This window comes from Mauremys reevesii, linkage group 2, assembly GCF_016161935.1.
Source record: "Mauremys reevesii isolate NIE-2019 linkage group 2, ASM1616193v1, whole genome shotgun sequence".
Taxonomy (NCBI): Eukaryota; Metazoa; Chordata; order Testudines; family Geoemydidae; genus Mauremys; species Mauremys reevesii.
Genome location: NC_052624.1, coordinates 200,375,364 through 200,393,595, shown reverse-complemented (window position 1 = coordinate 200,393,595; position 18,232 = coordinate 200,375,364). Strand labels below are relative to the sequence as shown.

At 41.2% G+C, this 18,232-nt stretch overlaps 1 protein-coding gene across 3 annotated transcripts in view; it reads left to right on the top strand.

The window, feature by feature from the left end:
- Window positions 1-18,232, top strand: part of ANKRD12 (ankyrin repeat domain 12) — a 126,008-nt gene that overhangs the window by 60,423 nt on the left and 47,353 nt on the right. For all 3 annotated transcript variants that reach the window (XM_039521486.1, XM_039521485.1, XM_039521487.1), the window contains 3 exons: window positions 3,549-3,695; window positions 7,460-7,660; window positions 16,035-16,177. In XM_039521486.1, coding sequence (XP_039377420.1) covers window positions 3,549-3,695; window positions 7,460-7,660; window positions 16,035-16,177 — 491 coding nt within the window. The remainder of the gene's footprint in view (window positions 1-3,548; window positions 3,696-7,459; window positions 7,661-16,034; window positions 16,178-18,232) is intronic.

Sequence of the window (18,232 nt, the reverse complement as noted above, 5' to 3'; positions counted from 1 at the left end):
AACCCTCAATGAACTAATCATTGAACAGAACTAGTTGAATAAACTGAAATGGAGAAAATATTCTCTCTGCACTTGCAGAAGACGCTACTGCTGTCAAACGCCAGTTTAATACTTCAACAAACTATGGTTCCACATGCTTAGCCAGTGACTTCCTCTAGTTCAGTGGTTTTTCTTTCTTTAAAACTTCAGCAGTAAACATGTACTACTTGGATATTTTTAAATTCAATTTTAAATGACGTTAATAGATTATAGTTAGTTTTGGCCTTAATGTATTGTCATAATTTCTAATTTAATTTTGAATAGACTTATTTTCTAACAGAAAAACGTATTTAATTTAAATTTTAAAAGATATTATTTTCATCATAGATTTTTATCCACTTTGCTTATAATACATGGGTTCTGTGCCTGCAAACCTTTAATAATGTGAATCAGGTTTTCAGGATCTGGTCATGAAGGGAAGGGAAGATGGGAGGCTAGTGTCACTACAGGGACAGAGCTATGGTTGTAAGGGTAATGTAAATGCATTTCCATACTTTAAAATGTTTGAGTTTTCTTTTGCTAGTTTTCCAAGAAATATTAAAGGACTAATTCAAGCTGACTTGGCTATGAGCATGAATTGAAATGAGAATTAATTGAAGTGCTGATAAAATGCAACATATTCAGTTAGGGAAGTGTCTGCCACAGGAATGAGTGTGAGAGCCAATTTTACTTAGAGTGGTGATGCTTCCCAACCAAATTTAGGATTTTTGGACTGGACGTCCCTATTTACTTAATCTGAGGGTTTCTCTTTGATGTTTTTTTCTTATTTTATTTTATTTCATTTTATTTTACTTTACTTTTCCTTTTATTATTTGTAGATCATTGCCACTTTCAGATCTTTGTTCACTAAATGGGTTAGTATAGGGGTCGGCAACCTTTGAGAAGTGGCGTGCCAAGTCTTCAGTAATTTAAGGTTTCGCATCCCAGTAAGACATTTTACATTTACAGGGGCCCCCGACAGAACCCCAGACTGGCAGCGGACTGAGCAGGGCTGGCGGGAGGGACCTTGGCTGGCAGGGGCCGGCGGATGGAACCCCAGACCGGCAGTGGGCTTAGCAGCTCAGTGCACTGCTGGTCTGGGGTTCCGTCTGCCACCTGCGCTGCTGGTCTGAGGTTCCATCCGCCGGTACCTGCCAGCCGGGGTCCCGGCCCCGCTCAGCCTGCTGCTGGCCGGGGTTCCGTTCACCCAGGCCGGCTGCGGGCTGAGCGGGGCCGGCAGCCGATACCCCGGCTGGCAAGGGGCCGATGGCCAGAACCCTAGACCAGCGGGAGGTTGAGCAGCTCAGTCAGCTGATGGTCTGGAGGTTCTGGCTGCTGGCTCCTGCCAGCCGGGGTGTTGGCCATCGGCCCCAGTCAGCCTGCTGCCAGCCTAGGATTCTGTTCACCCAGGCATGCAGTGGGCTGAGCAGGGCCGGCGGCCAGAACTGGTTACTCCTGGAGACCGAACCGATCAGGGTTTTGAATACTGAAATGTATAATGTAAAGGTTTTTAAATAGACTCTCTCCGTTTTCTGAAATGAGATGTTTCCAATCACACTGATTTTTAAGGGGGGGAGTGGGGAAAAAGATTTATTCTGTGGCGATTTTTCCCTGTGGATGTTTTATTTCCGTGTTTGCGATCGAGGTATTATTGTATGTCAAGCTCAAGAGAAATGCTCTTTACCGGGGAAAACAAAAAAAAAAAAAAAAAAAAAAAAAACCTTGGCTGGCAGCAGCATGCCAGTTAAAATCGTCTCACATGCCACCTTTGGCACGCATGCTGTAGGTTGCCGACCCCTGGATTAGTATGTCAGCCAGCTGAACAGGAGAAAGCAAGCAGCTAAGCAGACATTCTCTTCCCAACTACCTGAATTCCTTCCATGTTCCTGCCCCTACTGATCTAATTAAGAAGGCAAAGGGGTTACCAGTTACTGTACATGGCAGAGTATGGTCCTGAGCTTAATGGTATGAGGAGGAGGTCTGAGCAGGCAGGCTTAGAGAGAGGAACTGGTAAGACAGACAATGCCACCATAAAAGATTATACTTCCTGCTAGTATTGTTAGAGGATTGCTTTCTGCATTTAATCCATTGCTTGTACTGGGCCTTTAAGGAGGCGAGACAGAGGGGAGAATTTGTTTAGCAGGAGTGTGTTGAGTTATTTTTGTTCTGCTGTGTGACATCCTCAGAGCAACCTACAGACCCTGCCTTCTAACAATGGCAAATACAATCTTTAAAAAAGGTAAAGTAAAAGTTAAAAATAAAACAAGGACAAACTACCAAAGATGTGATTAAACACTTGAGGGCTACCTTAGAATTCCAAAGCAAGTTTACAAGTAAAAATGATAATTTTACCATCTTAATATACTGAGAGAAGATCAACAGCACATTATCTATATTTACAAAATACTACATGCATTTATAAACATCACTGAGGATAGAAAAAATAAAAATCACCTAAAAAGGTGGAAAAAACACTAGTGCAGTTTAGGACTGCATGGTCAGAGGTAATACATCACAAGTTTATTCCCATCTCTATAAAGCTCCGGTGAAGCCACACCTGTAATATTGTGTTCAGTCAGAAGAAAGTGGGCAAACGATGGAATTTGAAGAGGAAAGACAAAAAAGACACAGACCAGTGTTCAAATTGGCACAAATAATATTATATTCTACATTCATGTTTAGGAACTTTAAAAAGTGGTCTGATACTCAGAGCATATGCAGCTCACATTGAAATGAGTGGAAATTTTTAGGTGCACAGCACCTTTGGAAGTCAGGCCATTTATTTAGGTGCCTAACTTTAGGCTCCAAATTCAAAATCTTTGATCCTAAATATTAGATAATTCTGCTAAATGTTGACCAAGGGGAAATGCACAGTAAGCTGCACATATTGGAAGAGTAAGGAGGGGAAGGAATTCCTTAAGGTGGGACAAAGGGAGGTAAAATTAGGAGTAATCTGATGAATTTGAGGGCAGCAGTATTTAGGCAGAATATCAGGAAAAATTTCCTAATAATGAGTTTTGTTAAATAGTAGGATAGTCTCCTGAGGGTAATGAAGCGAATTCCCCATTATTTCAAACTGATGTTTTCAAACTGGATTCTACAAAGCACTAGAAGATATAGTTGGGGACCCTCTTGCACTGGAATTGGGGTACACTAGAGGACCTTAAGGAATTTTTCACCTCTTTCTTGATTCTATGAAATATCAAAGTTGTGACTACACATCAGTCTGAAAACAAGTTATTGACTTTATAGTTTTATTTGTATGATATACTTCTAATATCTTTAAGTGCTTTATTCATGAGCATATTGTTCCAGTCAGCTGAGAGCTATGACAAAACTAGGAGTGCATAACCTCCTGACTGAAGAAAAAGTAACACAAATGTACTAAGTGTGGCAGCATGACATAGTGTATTTTTTTCTCCAACCTCCAGCTCACATAAATAATTGAAAATGGTTATTTCTGTCTGTGTGAGATTCTGTACTATAGTTGGCTAGTTTTCAGAATCTTATTAGTGTGCTAATATTTCCAGAGAAAGAAGGCCCAGAGAAGAAGAAAATGAAAAAGGAAACTGGAAGTAAGAAGTCGACACCAGTTAGCATTCTTTTTGGTTATCCGCTTTCGGAGCGCAAACAGATGGCCCTTCTTATGCAGATGACAGCTAGAGACAACAGTCCAGGTGATACCAACTGCCACTGAGTTACTGTTTCTCTCTCTCCTCCCTATTAATCCCCCTCCACCTGTCAAAATTTTTCTTGTGTTTTTTAAAGCAAGCTTTGATTTAATCAAGCACTCTTCTGAATTTGCAATGCAAAATTCTTCTCATGGAAAATTTCATCTTTGTAGAAAACTGAATTTTCTGTCAAACACTTTGATGGAAAATTCCTGACTATCTTTAGTTATAATATACAAGGGGTTGTTTTTGGGTTACTCTGGTGACTGTAATTATGAATTTCCCATTTTTGAGTACTCCATCTCTCAGCTGTTACATTTTCATTGGGTTTGTTTTTTTGGGTTTTTTTTGGTGTGTGTGGGGGGGGGAATTGCACTTAATATATTCTTACTAGTTTAGTGTACAATTCAACTCTCACTTAAGTCCATGGGAGTCTTAATATGAGGTGAAATGTATGGCCCCCTTGAAATCAGTGACAGAATTCCCATTGACTTAAATAGAGTCAGGATTTTCACCCAGGGGCTGGATCAGCTCCTTAGTGTCTAATGTTGTTTACAGGAATAAACTATAAAAATCATCCATCATAGGAGATGTAATATATTTTTGTTAACATAACAATTTAACTTCCATTTTAACATAAGTGTTTATGAAGTTAATACTTTAACAAAGGTAATCTGAAGGTAAATGACTAAATTAACTTTCAGAATTTGGCGGTAGTTGATAAACCAAGTTGTTCTGTTGTGGTTCTAACCAGAGCTGTGAAGAGAAAGATATTTCCATTTTGTATAAGATTTTAATATTTCAAAATTTGGTTTCATTCTGATTTGGAAAAGAAATAAAAAATTTCAAAATTCTCCATGAAAGGAGATCCTGGAGAATCTGGTTCAGGAGCAGACTTTCTAGCTGGCTTCCCTGAAGCTGTGGACTCCAGAAGCCCTGGGGTCCTCAGCTCAAGGGCAGGCTGGCTGGCTACCTGGGAGCCACAGACCCTGAGAGTCTGGGCTGTTGAGAAGCCAGGAGCTTGGGAGCGGGTGCTTCCAGGGCTTCCCAGCTCCCTATCAGCCTACCTAGTGAGTTGCTGAGGAGCATCAGAGCTTGGGAGCCAAGGCTTCCAGACTTCTAGGCTCTCAGCTGCCCAGCAGACAGGCTCCTGAATACACAGGAACCTGGAAGCCTCCCCAAGCTGCCAAAGAGTTGGGTGGGGAAGCTAGTGCCTTTTCCACTCAGCTTCTCCAGAACACTTCATCCTGTGCTCAGAGTACACTTTATCCAGTTCTCTGGAATTCAAGAAATTAGTTCAACTCTGGATTCGTCACAGGTTTCTTTATTGGCATACAATCAAACTACACTTGAATTGATCTGGCTCGAGTATAGGGGATGGGGACAGGTTATACCACACATCCAATTTACATAATCATGAATCAGCTTACATACATACTTACAGGTAGTAAGTTGGTTAATACATTGTATCACACACTTTATGATTGGTTACAATAATTAGTAGCCCAATCTATGTACACATCATGAACTGTTCACAAGCTGCAAAGTATGGTAGTAAGCAAAGCAAAGCTGCAAGCTTATCACACATTACTCTTCTTGCAATTTATTTATCTAACTACATGTTATTTACAAGGCCACTTATAAGTTTATGCTTCGTACAGTGTTAACTTCTGTTTCCTTACTTCCCTTCCTTACTACTTCTTACGTTGTTCATGCAAGGCCTACAGCTGGCAAGAAATCGGGCAGGTTTCCACTAAAAATCATGGACTGAACATATGCTGGATTTATGGCTTATTACAACAATTCGAAACCCACTAACCCTCTCTTTTTGTCCTATGAGTGCAGACGTGTTAAAAGGCCACTTTACCTTGAGTAATCCCTTACAATATGTGCTAACTACTTATCCTAAACAAGCTATTCCACCTTGCATTTTGCTGTGATGCTGAGAGTATCTTTCCCAGACCTGAAGAAGAGCTTTGTGTGGTTGGAAAGTTTCTCTGTGTGACTGGTGTCTCTCATCAACAGAAGTTGGTCCAATAAAAGATATTGCCTCACCCACCTTGTGTTTTCTGTCAGGCCTTCACCAAAATTGTCTCCACAGCATGTTTTCTTTGAGTATTGCTGACCATCTTTAATTATAGTCTCATGATTTATGATATTTTCTACTTGAGTAGTACCTTCTGATTATTCTAGAACCATCTGTTATTTCAAATTGGTACATTTTTTCAGTTTTTCTTTTTTTTAATTAAAAAGGATTTTTACTCCTGGAAGATGCTGAATTGACATTCCTCTAACCTGAAAACCACTATATCCACAAAACATCTATATTTTAGGCAGCAGTTATGCATGCTGTGTCACACTGCCTTACTTTGGGTTCCCATCTCTGTTGTTGAGAGGATAGTTCAGTGTCCATATACATTCAATTCTTCACCTCTCTGCTTAGAGACAGTGAGAAAATTTTGGTGAAGAAGACTTAGGGCCAGATTTTTGAAAGTATTTAGGTGCCTACTGGAATTTTCAAAAGTGCCCAAGAAGCTTGGGTACTTTTGAAAGTCCCACCAGGCATCTGTCTGCACCTTTAGACCTTTGAAATAAATACCTTTTGAAAATCTGGCCCTTAGCAATTTGTTTGGCCCTACTGGGCTAACTTGCTACATGTAGACCATTGAATAGTCATCAATTGGTAACAACTTAGTAAAATCACCTCTCATGGGAAATGGAGCCTTAGGTTGCTCTAAAAAGAGGCAGTGCTGAAGTTTTTTTGAACAATATTACTAAACTCAGATATTGAATTCATCCAGTTCTATGGTATCATGAAATCTACTTGCAAGGAAGTGAAAGACTGTAGCAAATAGGAGGCATTTGTACACCCCTTTTACCTTTGCTACATAACAAAGGAATATTGTGTTCCTGAAGGGATTACAGCAGGGGTGGGCAAACTTTTTGGCCTGAGGGCCACATCTGGGTGGGGAAATTGCATGCAGGGCCATGAATGTAGGGCTGGTGCATGGGGTTGGGGTGCGGGGTATGGGAGGGGGAGTGGTGTGCAGGAAGGGGCTCAGGGCAAGGGGGTTGAGGCACAGGAGGGGTGCAGGGTGTGGCAGGGGGCTCAGGTGCAGGAGGGGTGCGGGCTGTGGCAGGGGGCTCAAGGCGTTAGGGGTGGAGGAGGGATTTGGGGTGCGGGCTCCGACCTGGCGCCGCTTACCCTGAGTGGCTCTGGGGTGGCAGCAGCTGCGCTAAGGCAGGATCCCTGCTTGCCCTGGCCTCACGCCACTCCCGGAAGCAGCCAGCTTCATGTCCCTGCGGCCCCTGGGGGAGGGGGTGGCAGAGAGGGCACTGCGCACTCCCCTCGACTGCAAGTACCTCCCCCAAAGCTCCTATTGGCCGCAGTTCCCCGTTCCCGGCCAATGGGAGCTGTGGGAGGCAGTGCCTGCAGGCAAGGGCAGCGCATGGAGCACTCTTCCCCCCTCCCCCCGGGGCCGCAGGGATGTGGTGCTGGCTGCTTCTGGGAGTGGTGCAAGGCCAGGGCAGGCAGGAGCCTGCCTTAGCCCCATGGCGCCACAGGGGTGGCAATCCCCTGGGCCAGATCCGGCCCGAGGGCCATAGTTTGTCCACCCCTGGATTACAGGATATTTCCATAAACTATAGAATCTATTAAAAGACATGACCAATTGTGAACACTGAAATTTGAAGATAGTGAGAAAATAAAATAAAGCAAAAATTATCCAGCTACAAAATTTATATTGACTATTTTAAAACTTATTTTGTAGATTCCAACCTGCATCATCCTTTACAGACAACACCAACACAAAAGAAAACACCAAGCTCCTCATCAAGACAAAAAGACAAAGTTAATAAGAGAAATGAAAGAGGGGAAACTCCTTTACATATGGCAGCCATCCGAGGGGATGTTAAACAAGTTAAAGAGTTAATCAGCCTAGGCGCAAATGTGAATGTAAAAGATTTTGCAGGTAAGGTTGATATGCCTACATTTCATTAAAAGTCAGGGTTAGTCCCGAACTTGTTACTAGAGGTCAGACTTAATTCCAGTTTAAATCTGATGTGAATTAATCCTGTAATTTAAAAATAATTACCAGAGGTCTCTCAACTTGTGCTATAGTGGTTGTGAAGGCAGCTGGGGTAGTTGGTGGGTGAGGCTGGATTTGTGTATATTTTTTTTTTATTATTAATACTAGCATCCAGAGGCCCCAGTTTTGATCAGGACCCTGTTATGCTATGCATTGTCTAAAGCTAGGGATATATATTTGAAGAACTTCTAATTGAAGATTATGAGCAATATATGATGGGGTGATAAGAGAGAGACCAGCAACTTATACCATTTTTATTTATTTATACTGTCTCTCTCTCTCTCACTTGTTGGTTTTTAGATAGTTTTTGTTATTACACTAAAAAGAGACTTTCCTTACCTGCTTCTGAGTCACTTGTCTCATTAAACATTGGCCAGTTTTTTTGTTGACATCATGGTAGAAATGGGCCATAGAAGGGTATTTGAAGGAGGAGAGAGTAGTATCTTTGCAGATCAGTGAGGCTGTTTTGTACACAAGTGGCAAAGTGGAAGAAAGCACAATGATATTTGTAAGAGGCTGATGGCATTATTGGTGAGGCAGAACAGTAGGTAACATTTCATCAGCTTTGTCTTTATTGCTGATTACAGCTACTATTAAAATTTTGAATTTCAGTAGCACCTAGGAGCCCTAGTCATGGACCAGGACCCCATTGTACCAGGCATTGTACAACCACAGAACCAAAAGACGATCCCTGCTCCTTGTCTGAGTATAAGACAAGAGCCAATAGATGAATATAGGCAGATGGGAGTATAAGGAAAAAATGGTCAGCATGACAGGCAGTGGTTGTATCATACCTGCAGCCTAGTTGTTGGGGATTACAAAGAAACAGGTGGTTTTGGTCAGCATGATCATCAAGTGGTCTTAGCACACCAGCAGCCTAGCGTTTGTCATGGTTTCATAGGCCTCGTGGAAAAGGAGAGTTTTAAGGAGGACAATGTGTTAGTTTTGCAGATGTTTATGGAGATCTTTTCCAAGCATAAGGAGCAATGTGGGAGAAAGCACAAAGATGCTTGTTTGAAAATGTAACAAGTGGATGATGGAGGCTGGTATTGGCTGATCAGAAACAGGATTTGGCATCTCAGTAGTGAGTGAGAGATGATAGGTAGGGTGGGGATAGGCCAGAAAGGGCCTTGAAAGTGAAGACAAGCTGCATATGTTTGTTGCAGTAGAGAGGAAGGAGCCAGTGGGAGGATGCAAAGAGAGAGGTGTGATGTGGTCAAAGCAATGGGCTAGGAAAATGATCCATGTAGCAGCATTCTGGTGGATATAAACCGGACAAGATTTTATCTCTTAAGGACAGAGAAAGGATGTTGCAGTAATCAAAATCAAGAGATGCCTGGGAAAGAGCTTTAGTAGTGTGGATGGACATGAAAGGTCGTATGTTAGAGATGTTTTGCAGAAAATCTGCAAGATTTAGATTTTTGCCTAGATGTGAGAACCTATATAGAGCTCTGAGTCAAGGATAATACCTGGATTACAAGCTAGAGTGATGAGCAGGATGGTGGTGTTGTCCACAACGATCGGGAAACGAGGTAGTGAGTTGAACTTTAGGGTGGAGGAAGATGGAGTTATGTTTTAGCCATGTTGATATTGAGCTGACAGCTAGACATCCACAAATTGATGTCAGACAGACACGGTGAAAATATAATTTGAACAAGAGAGAGGTCTGGAGGAGAAAGGGAGATGTGAGAATCATCAGCATAGTGACAGTAGCTGAATTTGTGTTTGCCAGTGAGGTTACCCAGTGATAAGGTGTAGAGGAGACTAGAAGAGGCCAAGGACAGAGCCCTGTGGAACTTTCTCAGAAAGCTGGATGAGCGTTGAGGAGGATCCTCTGGTGGACATGCTGGTGAAGTGATAATTAAAGGGGTAGGAGGAGAACCAGGGCAGGGCAGACTCACAGAAGCCAAGGCAGGCTGAGATTTTGAGAGGAGCATGGGCAACAGTGTCTCAGGCAGCTGAAAAGTCAAGGAGACTGAGGATGGAGCACTGGTTTTGACGGTTGGCCAAGAAAAGGTCATTAGAGATTTTACTGAGAGCAGTTTAGGGGGAGGGCAGTGGGTGGAAACCATATTGGACAGGGAAGGGTTTGATTTGGAAGAGTGGAACTGCATACAGCAATTGTAAACAATGGATGCAGTGATCTTGTAGATGAAAGGGAGAAGGGAAATGGAGCGGTAGTTGGAGAGGCAAATCAAGTTGGCAAAGAATGTTTGTTTTTGTTTTTTTAAGATGGGGTGATTAAAGCATGCTTGTATTATGAGGGGAAAGATCCAGAGGAGAATGAGAAGTTAAGGAGAAGAGAAAGGGAGGAGGTGAGAATGGGTGCAAGTCTCAAGAGACAGAATGGGGTCACTGGGGCAAGTGAAGGTGTTAGGGCAATGCAGATGAGAAATGTCCATTTCTGACAAGGAAGGAGGAAGAGAGAGCTGTAGGAGGAGAAAGGGAAGGTCAGATATCTTGCCAGTTTTCTGTTGGAAGAAATCTACAAGATTCCGCGTGAGAAGAAAAGTGGAACCACTAGGAAAGGAGAGAGTCAAAGTAGGCAGAAGGGTGGCTGCAAGCATGAGATTCGTTTACGTTAGAGAAGTGGTGTTATTTAGTTAGGCAAATAGCAAAACTGGAAGAGAAGAGAATTAATTTGTAGTGTACAAAATCAGCCTGGTCATGGGATTTTTGCCAGAGACAGATATTAGGTGGGGAGTGGCAGGCCCTCTCAGAGGTCCAGAGAGGCCCAGGCCACTTCCAGCTTTTGAGGCCTCTAGCCATAATAAAAATAAAAAATGATGACACATGAAAACAAAAGAAGGCACCAAAAAAAAGTGAGACATAATTTGACTTTTTTTTTTATTTAACAAATGCTTTTCTAACCGCCTTCTGTGCAAATGCGCTAATTATTAAGGAAAAATCTAACTTTCATGCAATGTCACAGTTGATATTGAGCATGGCAAACCCATTCAACACTCTTATCCCATAGTTGAACGGTGATAGTTTGTTACCTGCTTCAACACGTTGAAGGTGCGTTCACCTGAAGCCACTGATGCAGGCAAGCTGACAAAAATATGCAATGCGATTGTGATATTAGGAAACACCCGAGAGAGTCCAAGTTTGAGTATTTCTTGAAGCAATTCCTTTAGCTTGCAATCCAATTTAAAGTTTGTGGAATATATTCGTTTGAGGAAGATCTTGTCTGAGATTTCTGTGTTGTACTGTTGCTGACATTGTTCAGCTTCAGAAAGTAGATCTTCATTACTCAGTCTGTTGAACTGGCAAAGAAACCCAAAAAGAGTACAAATTAGTAGCAGTGACTCAAATCGATGTGTAAGACCTGTTTGAATAGAGTCAATGATTAAAAGGAAGACATTGACCCTATAATGCTGCTCTGCATCGGATTCAGGTAAATTGCAATTGGTGGAGAACTCAGATGAAATGCCAATATTCTGTGCTACTAATTTGGACTCAGTCAGGATCGCATCCCATTGTTCATGAATCTGTTGAATGTCATTGATAAGACTTTCAAAGTTATCCCTCTCAACAGCAAGTGTAGCATTGCATGCTTCAATTACCAGATTAGTTTGGTGGATCATTGTAAGTAGTTTTATCCACAAAGATGACGTCCGAATGCATTCAAATTTGGATATGTGCTTCTGAATAGACTGAAGTTCAGTTCGAGCCTGTGCAGTGAGATTGAGAGATTAAAGCTCATTTAAAGCCTTTCTCACTGAATTCAAATGCCGCGCAACTGGATGAACACAATCAATCTGTGCAGACTCTCTAGTTTTGGACATTGAATGCAGTGAAACAGGAAGATATTGTTTCAGAATTTCCCACCTTTGTGGACTGTGACAGGGTCAGGCCAGATGGCTACAGGAGAGTGATAGAAGGTAGAAATATTAGCCCCAGATTAAGCGGGTCCCTTTCCCCTGAGTAAGATAATGGGCTATTCCAGAACAATCAGGAAGTTGCTGGAACCAATTAAGGCAGGCAGGCTAATGAGGACACCTGGAGCCAATTAAGAAGCCACTAGAATCAATTAGGACAGGCAGGCTAATCAGGGTACCTGGTTTTAAAAAGGACGTCACTTTAGTTAGTAAGGTGCATGCGAGAAGCTGGGAGCAAGAAGCGTGCAAGAAGCTGAGAGTGAGAAGGCATACTGCTGGAGGACTGAGGAGTACAAGCCTTATCAGAAATCAGGAAGAAGGTCCTGTGGTGAGGATAAAGAAGGAGTTGGGAGGAGGCCATGGGGAAGTAGCCCAGGGAGTTGTAGCTGTCACAGGAGACACTGTAGACAGCTTCAATCCACAGGGCCCTGGGCTGGAACCCAGAGTAGAGGGCGGGCCTGGGTTCCCCCCATCCCCTCAACTCCCTATTTGATATAAGAAGAGTTGACCTGGACTGTGGGTCCCATCTGAGGGGAAGGTCTCTGGCCTACCCTCCGAACCACTAGGTGGGCCAGCAGAGACTGCGGGGATTGTTCTCCTCCTTTTCCCCATGCTGGCCAGTGATGAGGTTAGCTGAGTGAACGGCAGGTTTGAGCCACTGGCAAAAGTGGCCAAACTGAAGGCTGCCGTGAATCTCTGAGGTGAGCAAATCTGCCAATAAGCACAGGACCCACCAAGGCAGAGGAGGAACTTTGTCACAACTGCCACTGAAGAGATTGTACATTTGCTGAACCGTTCCAAAGTAAGTAATTACCTCCTTGCATGATTCAGCACAGTCAACACCTAGAAGGTTTAGTATGTAGTTTCCACAGCTGGAGAAAATATAGTTTCAATTATGTTCAAGCAGAACTGCTTGTACATCTTGTACTTCCCAGCCATATTAGATCCATTGTCATAGGCTTGACCAATGCAGACTTGAAAATTGAACTTAAAACCTTCTAGAATTGCTAGTACTCGAGCACCAACTTCTTTTCCAGTTTTTCTCGTGAAATTATCAAACAAAATAAACCTTTCTTCAATTGAAAATTGAGCTGTCTACAATCTTACCATATTGAATAACCATAGTAGTCTGTTCTTTGTGAGAACAATCTGGAGTGGCATCAACAATGATTGAAAAATACTTGGATTTCGAATCTCATCAATAATTGTTTGTACGAATGATCCACATAGCTCAATAAACTCGTTTTGTATGCGTATTGAGAGATAATGGACTTGCATGCGCTTTTGACTCTCTTGTGATTCTCGAACACGTTTAACATCCTCCGATAAAAGGGGGTCATATTTGCTTAGGAGCTCAACTATGCCTAGAAAGTTTCCATTTGCACGATCATCAATACATTGACTGGAACCAAAGAAAGCCAATCCCCACTCAAAAAGAAAAAGGATGACATTCAGGATGCGCTCAAGAAGTTTTTTCCAGTTGTTATTAGTTTCTGTAGAGAGTTCCGTCAAGAGTTAATTCTCAACTGAACTTTCAGCTGATGCTGCCCTATTGGCTGATTTCCATGCAACATAGTTTTCTTTGTGTGACGTTGAACTCTCATGTGGTAGTATTTGGTCTTTCAACTTCCTCCAACCTCTGTTGATGCTCCATCCTGATTGATCAAGGAGAACTGATGCATTTGCAGTACTTTTGTTCAAAATGAAGCAGGGTGCACAGTACAGAGATTGTTTTTCCGTACTCTAGCATAACCAGTCTCTTGCGCAGTTCTCCCCTTTTGGAAGAGTTTTTGTCAGCAGACGAGTAGGGAAAGCACGATTTTGTGGAATGTTACTTGGAATTTCAAAACAACTAATTTGAAGAAAAAATTGCATTTGGGCAGCATTGTTCTTGTCAGTAATTCCAATGTTAGTCACAGTCAAACCTGACCTACTTATGAATTGCTCTTGCTACATAAGATCTACATCTTCCTGTTGCTGTTGAGTTTCTTGATCGTACACAGGATCTTCTGCTGCATCCGTTATTGTTGACACATCTCCTTCTTGACTGCTGTCCTCATGTTCAGGTATTGGCATTGAAATATCACCTGTTGCAGTTGCGGAGTTTTCATTATCTGTAGCATTGTTTGTTGGGTAAGGTGTGTTTTCCAGTGGTTTGAGAAATGAAGGTATGGGCTTTGAGCTCTTAGCTGCTGCTTCACTCATTTGTTTTCACTGTCTCTTGCTTGCACCACTTTCAAATCTCCTCTTTATAGTGATCTATCTGGTCAATATGTATCCTATCCACACTTGAAATATTCTGCTGTAAATAAGTAGCTTATCTACACTTGAAATCTTCTACTGTAAACATGTACACAAATGCTGAATGGTACACAAATGCTGAAAAGACTTAAAATGAAGGCATGCTAATTAAGAATACAAAATGAAACAGTCAGACAGGTTGTTATTCTTATCACTGAATCAAAACTTAAGCACGCAAAATATAATATAACAGGATAAGCTGAAGACAACGGGATGACATATATAGTAAACACAGACACGGATATAGACAGAGGGATAATGTGCAAAAATTTCAAACGTGCGTCCTCACAAAATTCACTGTGCAAGATTGTCCTCACAAATTTTCACCTTGAATCTGGGCCTACAGACTACAAATGCCTATGATGATGGCCAAGCTACTAAGTTAGGGCTCAACCAACCAACTAGTCACCTCTTTTAGCTACTATATGACGATAATAATGAGGAGTTCTCACAAATAAAAAAATTCCTTAGTCAACTAGACGTAAAACTATAAAGACACTAAAATGTAACAATTCTCTGCCTTTCACCACGCACTTGATCCAGCACCAGCCACTAGTAGTGGTTTGTTTATATAATCAGCTGATCTCAGAGGACATGTTCATCACGGTCTAATCTTGTGCCATCAGAACTGATATATTTTTATTTATATTTATAAACATTTGTAACTCTTTAATATGACAATCTGTATCAGTTAACAAAAAAATTGTCTTTTACCAAATCACATCTCTTATTTGCTTAAATTTGCAGCTCTAAGCTGAGAGTGTGTGTCACATTTTGGTCCGATAGGGATGCGCATAAAAACAAGTTGCAAAACTTATCAAATGCCAAAAAATTAACAAGTGTCTAAATTTGAGGCCCCCTTTGAGCTTGAAGCCCAGGCTAAATGGCCCTCCAGGCCCCCCCTCTGATTGGCCCTGGGAAGGAGTGGGGAGCTAGGGATGGGAGGTTGGTAAGACAGACTTTGTGATGGGAGATGGGAAAAAGAGTCAAGGGTGAAGGAGATTGGTCCCTGGAAAGAATCAACAGCCATATCAAGCGAGAAGAGGGCTAAGAACAGATGAGAAGTCATCAGTACTGATGGACTGGCAGTCACAGAAAGGCCAAGTATGGGGTGTGAGGGGAGGCTCTTGGATGATGCTGAAAAGAGGCCAGCTGATGGTTGGAGAGGGGTAACTCAGCAACAGAGAAATCTGAGAGAGGGGGAGTGAGCACTGCTTGGTGAAGACCAAATAAAGTAAATTGCCCTTTGGTGAATGGGAGAGTTGAACTGGGGCTGCAGGTTGAATGAAGAAGTGAGGTGGAGAAAATGTGCAGCCTTGGTGGCAGCTGGGTTAGTAAGATGGATCTTGAAGTCCCTGATTATGAGAATTAATGTTAGTGGCTTTAAGAAATATCAGGAAATATTTTTTTTTTGGTTTATTTGTCAGTAGCTTATCTAGAATGATTGATAAGGAGTAGGTGCTATTCACACCTGTACTCAAAAATGTTAAAGCTGTCAGTCATTACTGTTGCATGTTCAGTTACTGTAGAAGAACAGAGATTGGCAATTAGCATAAGCAAACTTCTTAAGGTGGAGGTTTGTTGTAATTCCAAATGGAGTCTTATTCAGTCATTTGCATATAAATCAAATAATGTGTCTAAAATATTTATTTACCAGGAAGGAGTGAGGTGTATAATTAGGGTGGTGGTTTCTGATCAGATTCTCAATTTTGCCATAAACTTGCATTGTGAGCTCCGTTCTCAGTCTAATCTTAGTAAATATAGGATGCTTACCTTCTATAATGTGTTTAGTGTGAGGCTTAATATTTGTAAAACACATTTTGATCTTGAGACGGAAGGTGTTACAGTAGTGCCACGTTATGTATATAAAGTCCAGTATAGCACAGGAATTTGCTTAGGAGATAGATATAGATATAGATATATCTATCTACACATACACACACGCACACAACTTTGAAATGACCCACATAACAATTATGTTTTGTGCTGATGTTTTCAAGTGGTTTGTTTGGTTAAAAACAATATATTAATATTATAAGATCAAAAATTAAACATTCTGACTTCCATGATTACAGGTTGGACTCCACTTCATGAAGCTTGTAATGTTGGTTATTATGATGTTGCTAAGGTTCTGATAGCAGCAGGAGCAGATGTGAACACACAAGGACTGGATGATGATACTCCACTTCATGATTCTGCTAGCAGTGGGCATAGAGATGTAAGTATGCTTTAGGGAAAAAATAAGTAAATATCTGTAGGTGCAAATGTTGAATCTGGTGTAGTTTCTACCGAATGACCATGTAATCCTGATTCTGCTCTTTGTGACATCTTAAAATCTTTTGTCTTGCTTTTTGCCATTGTCAGTACTCGACAGATCTTTTGTCCTACTCTCTGCTTCAAAAAATGTAGAACGACTCTAAAAGCTATTGAATGGAAGCAGGTTAAAAAGCAAGATTTTTTTCCTAAGGCTTTTTCTCCTGTGTGTTTTTCAACAGAAAACAACTTCTAAACTACACTGTAGCTTCTAGTGAATATTTTAAATTGATACTTTATAGAGTATTTTTATAGTATTTCATCCATTTATTTATGAATTTATGTATGGAGCTAGATAAGCGTTTCTCCTGATACTCTTAAGAATTAAATACTTGCTGTCAAGTGCTGAAGGAAATTGAAATTATTTCTGTAGGTTTACAGCCATCTATTTTCTCCATCATTTCTGGATTTGTGTTTTTTATTTCTATGCAGGATTTCTGCAGACTAGATGCTCCAGTAATTGATCATTTATTTGTTAGCACTTAAAATAAGGATTATTAATAAAGCTATGTGCTTTGATCACTGTACGAGACTAAAAACATAGATCATCTGTACATCAAACGGGTTACATTCTAAACAAGACAAGGTACATTGGGAAATCTAGAGTAGAAAATGACAAGTTTTTTTGCTATATTATAATTATTGACTTCCTTCTTGTGGGTATCATGGCAGAAGAGGGCCTTCAGAATGGAACTGAATGAAGAAAGGATAGTGGCTTGGAAAACAGAAAATAGAGCATTCTAGGCACGTAGGACCTGGATGGACAAAGTCACCAAGATAGTTGTGGAAGAAGTGTACAAAAGGGGCATGAAAGCTTCCATCATTAAAGGAATTAAGGGGATCATGTGATAAGAAACAAGTTCAGAGATGCATGAGCCAGGGCAGAATTATATAGGTCTGTAAGGTAAGGACAAGAAGTTTTAAACTGGAGGGATTCAAAAAGGGCTGGTGATGTGATTAGATCAATAGGCAAGGAAGATAATTTTAGACAGGATTTTGTAGCTGCCTCTTGCTTGTTCAGTGCTTTCTGTTTTGTTACAAAAAGTATTTTGGAATGAGAAAGAAATTATCCTCCAAATGAGTGATGGCAACAACATTTTTAAATCTTCCTATTAGTTCATCTACTTGAGAGAGCTGAGCAGGAATCACAGCTGTCCAGTTGATGTAATGAGTTACCAGAAATTCATTTTACAACTACTGAATTACATAAGGACAAACTTTTCTTTTTTCATGTTGTACCTCTAAACCCAGTTATAGAATATACACTTTTACAATTTACTAATTTTATTATATAGTGTAATTTGGGGGTTTTGTCCAGGTGGCTCAGATGGCCCACATCTTGCCCCCACTGATTTTGTCTGGCCTGTTCATTTGTTAATCACAAGTTAAATTTCAAGTCTTATGCATGAAAAAAAATATGCTAGCCCAGGGGTAGGCAACCTATGGCACTCGTGCCGAAGGCGGCACACGAGCTGATTTTCAGTGGCACTCACACTACCTGGGTCCTGGCCACCGGTCCAGGGGGCCCTGCATTTTAATTTAATTTTAAATGAAGCTTCTTAAACATTTTAAAAACCTTATTTACTTTACATACAACAATAGTTTAGTTATATATTATAGACTTATAGAAAGAGACCTTCTAAAAACATTAAAATCTATTACCGGCACGCGAAACCTTAAATTAGAGTGAATAAATGAAGACTCGGCACACCACTTCTGAAAGGTTGCTGACCCCGTGCTAGCCAATCACTTCTTTCGCACCAGTTACCGCTACGAAGTTCTTGAGCCTCAAGCAACACCGAAAGGCTTATGTTGATACTGCCTACTGCCATTACCTGTCCTACAGGTCACAGCTGCTGCTGTGTGCTGGGTTGGTACCTTGTTTACCTGCATGTTCAGTTGTCAGCTCCTCTGCTGTCTCCCATAAGCACTCAGGGAGAGCTCAATAGTTCCAGGAAGA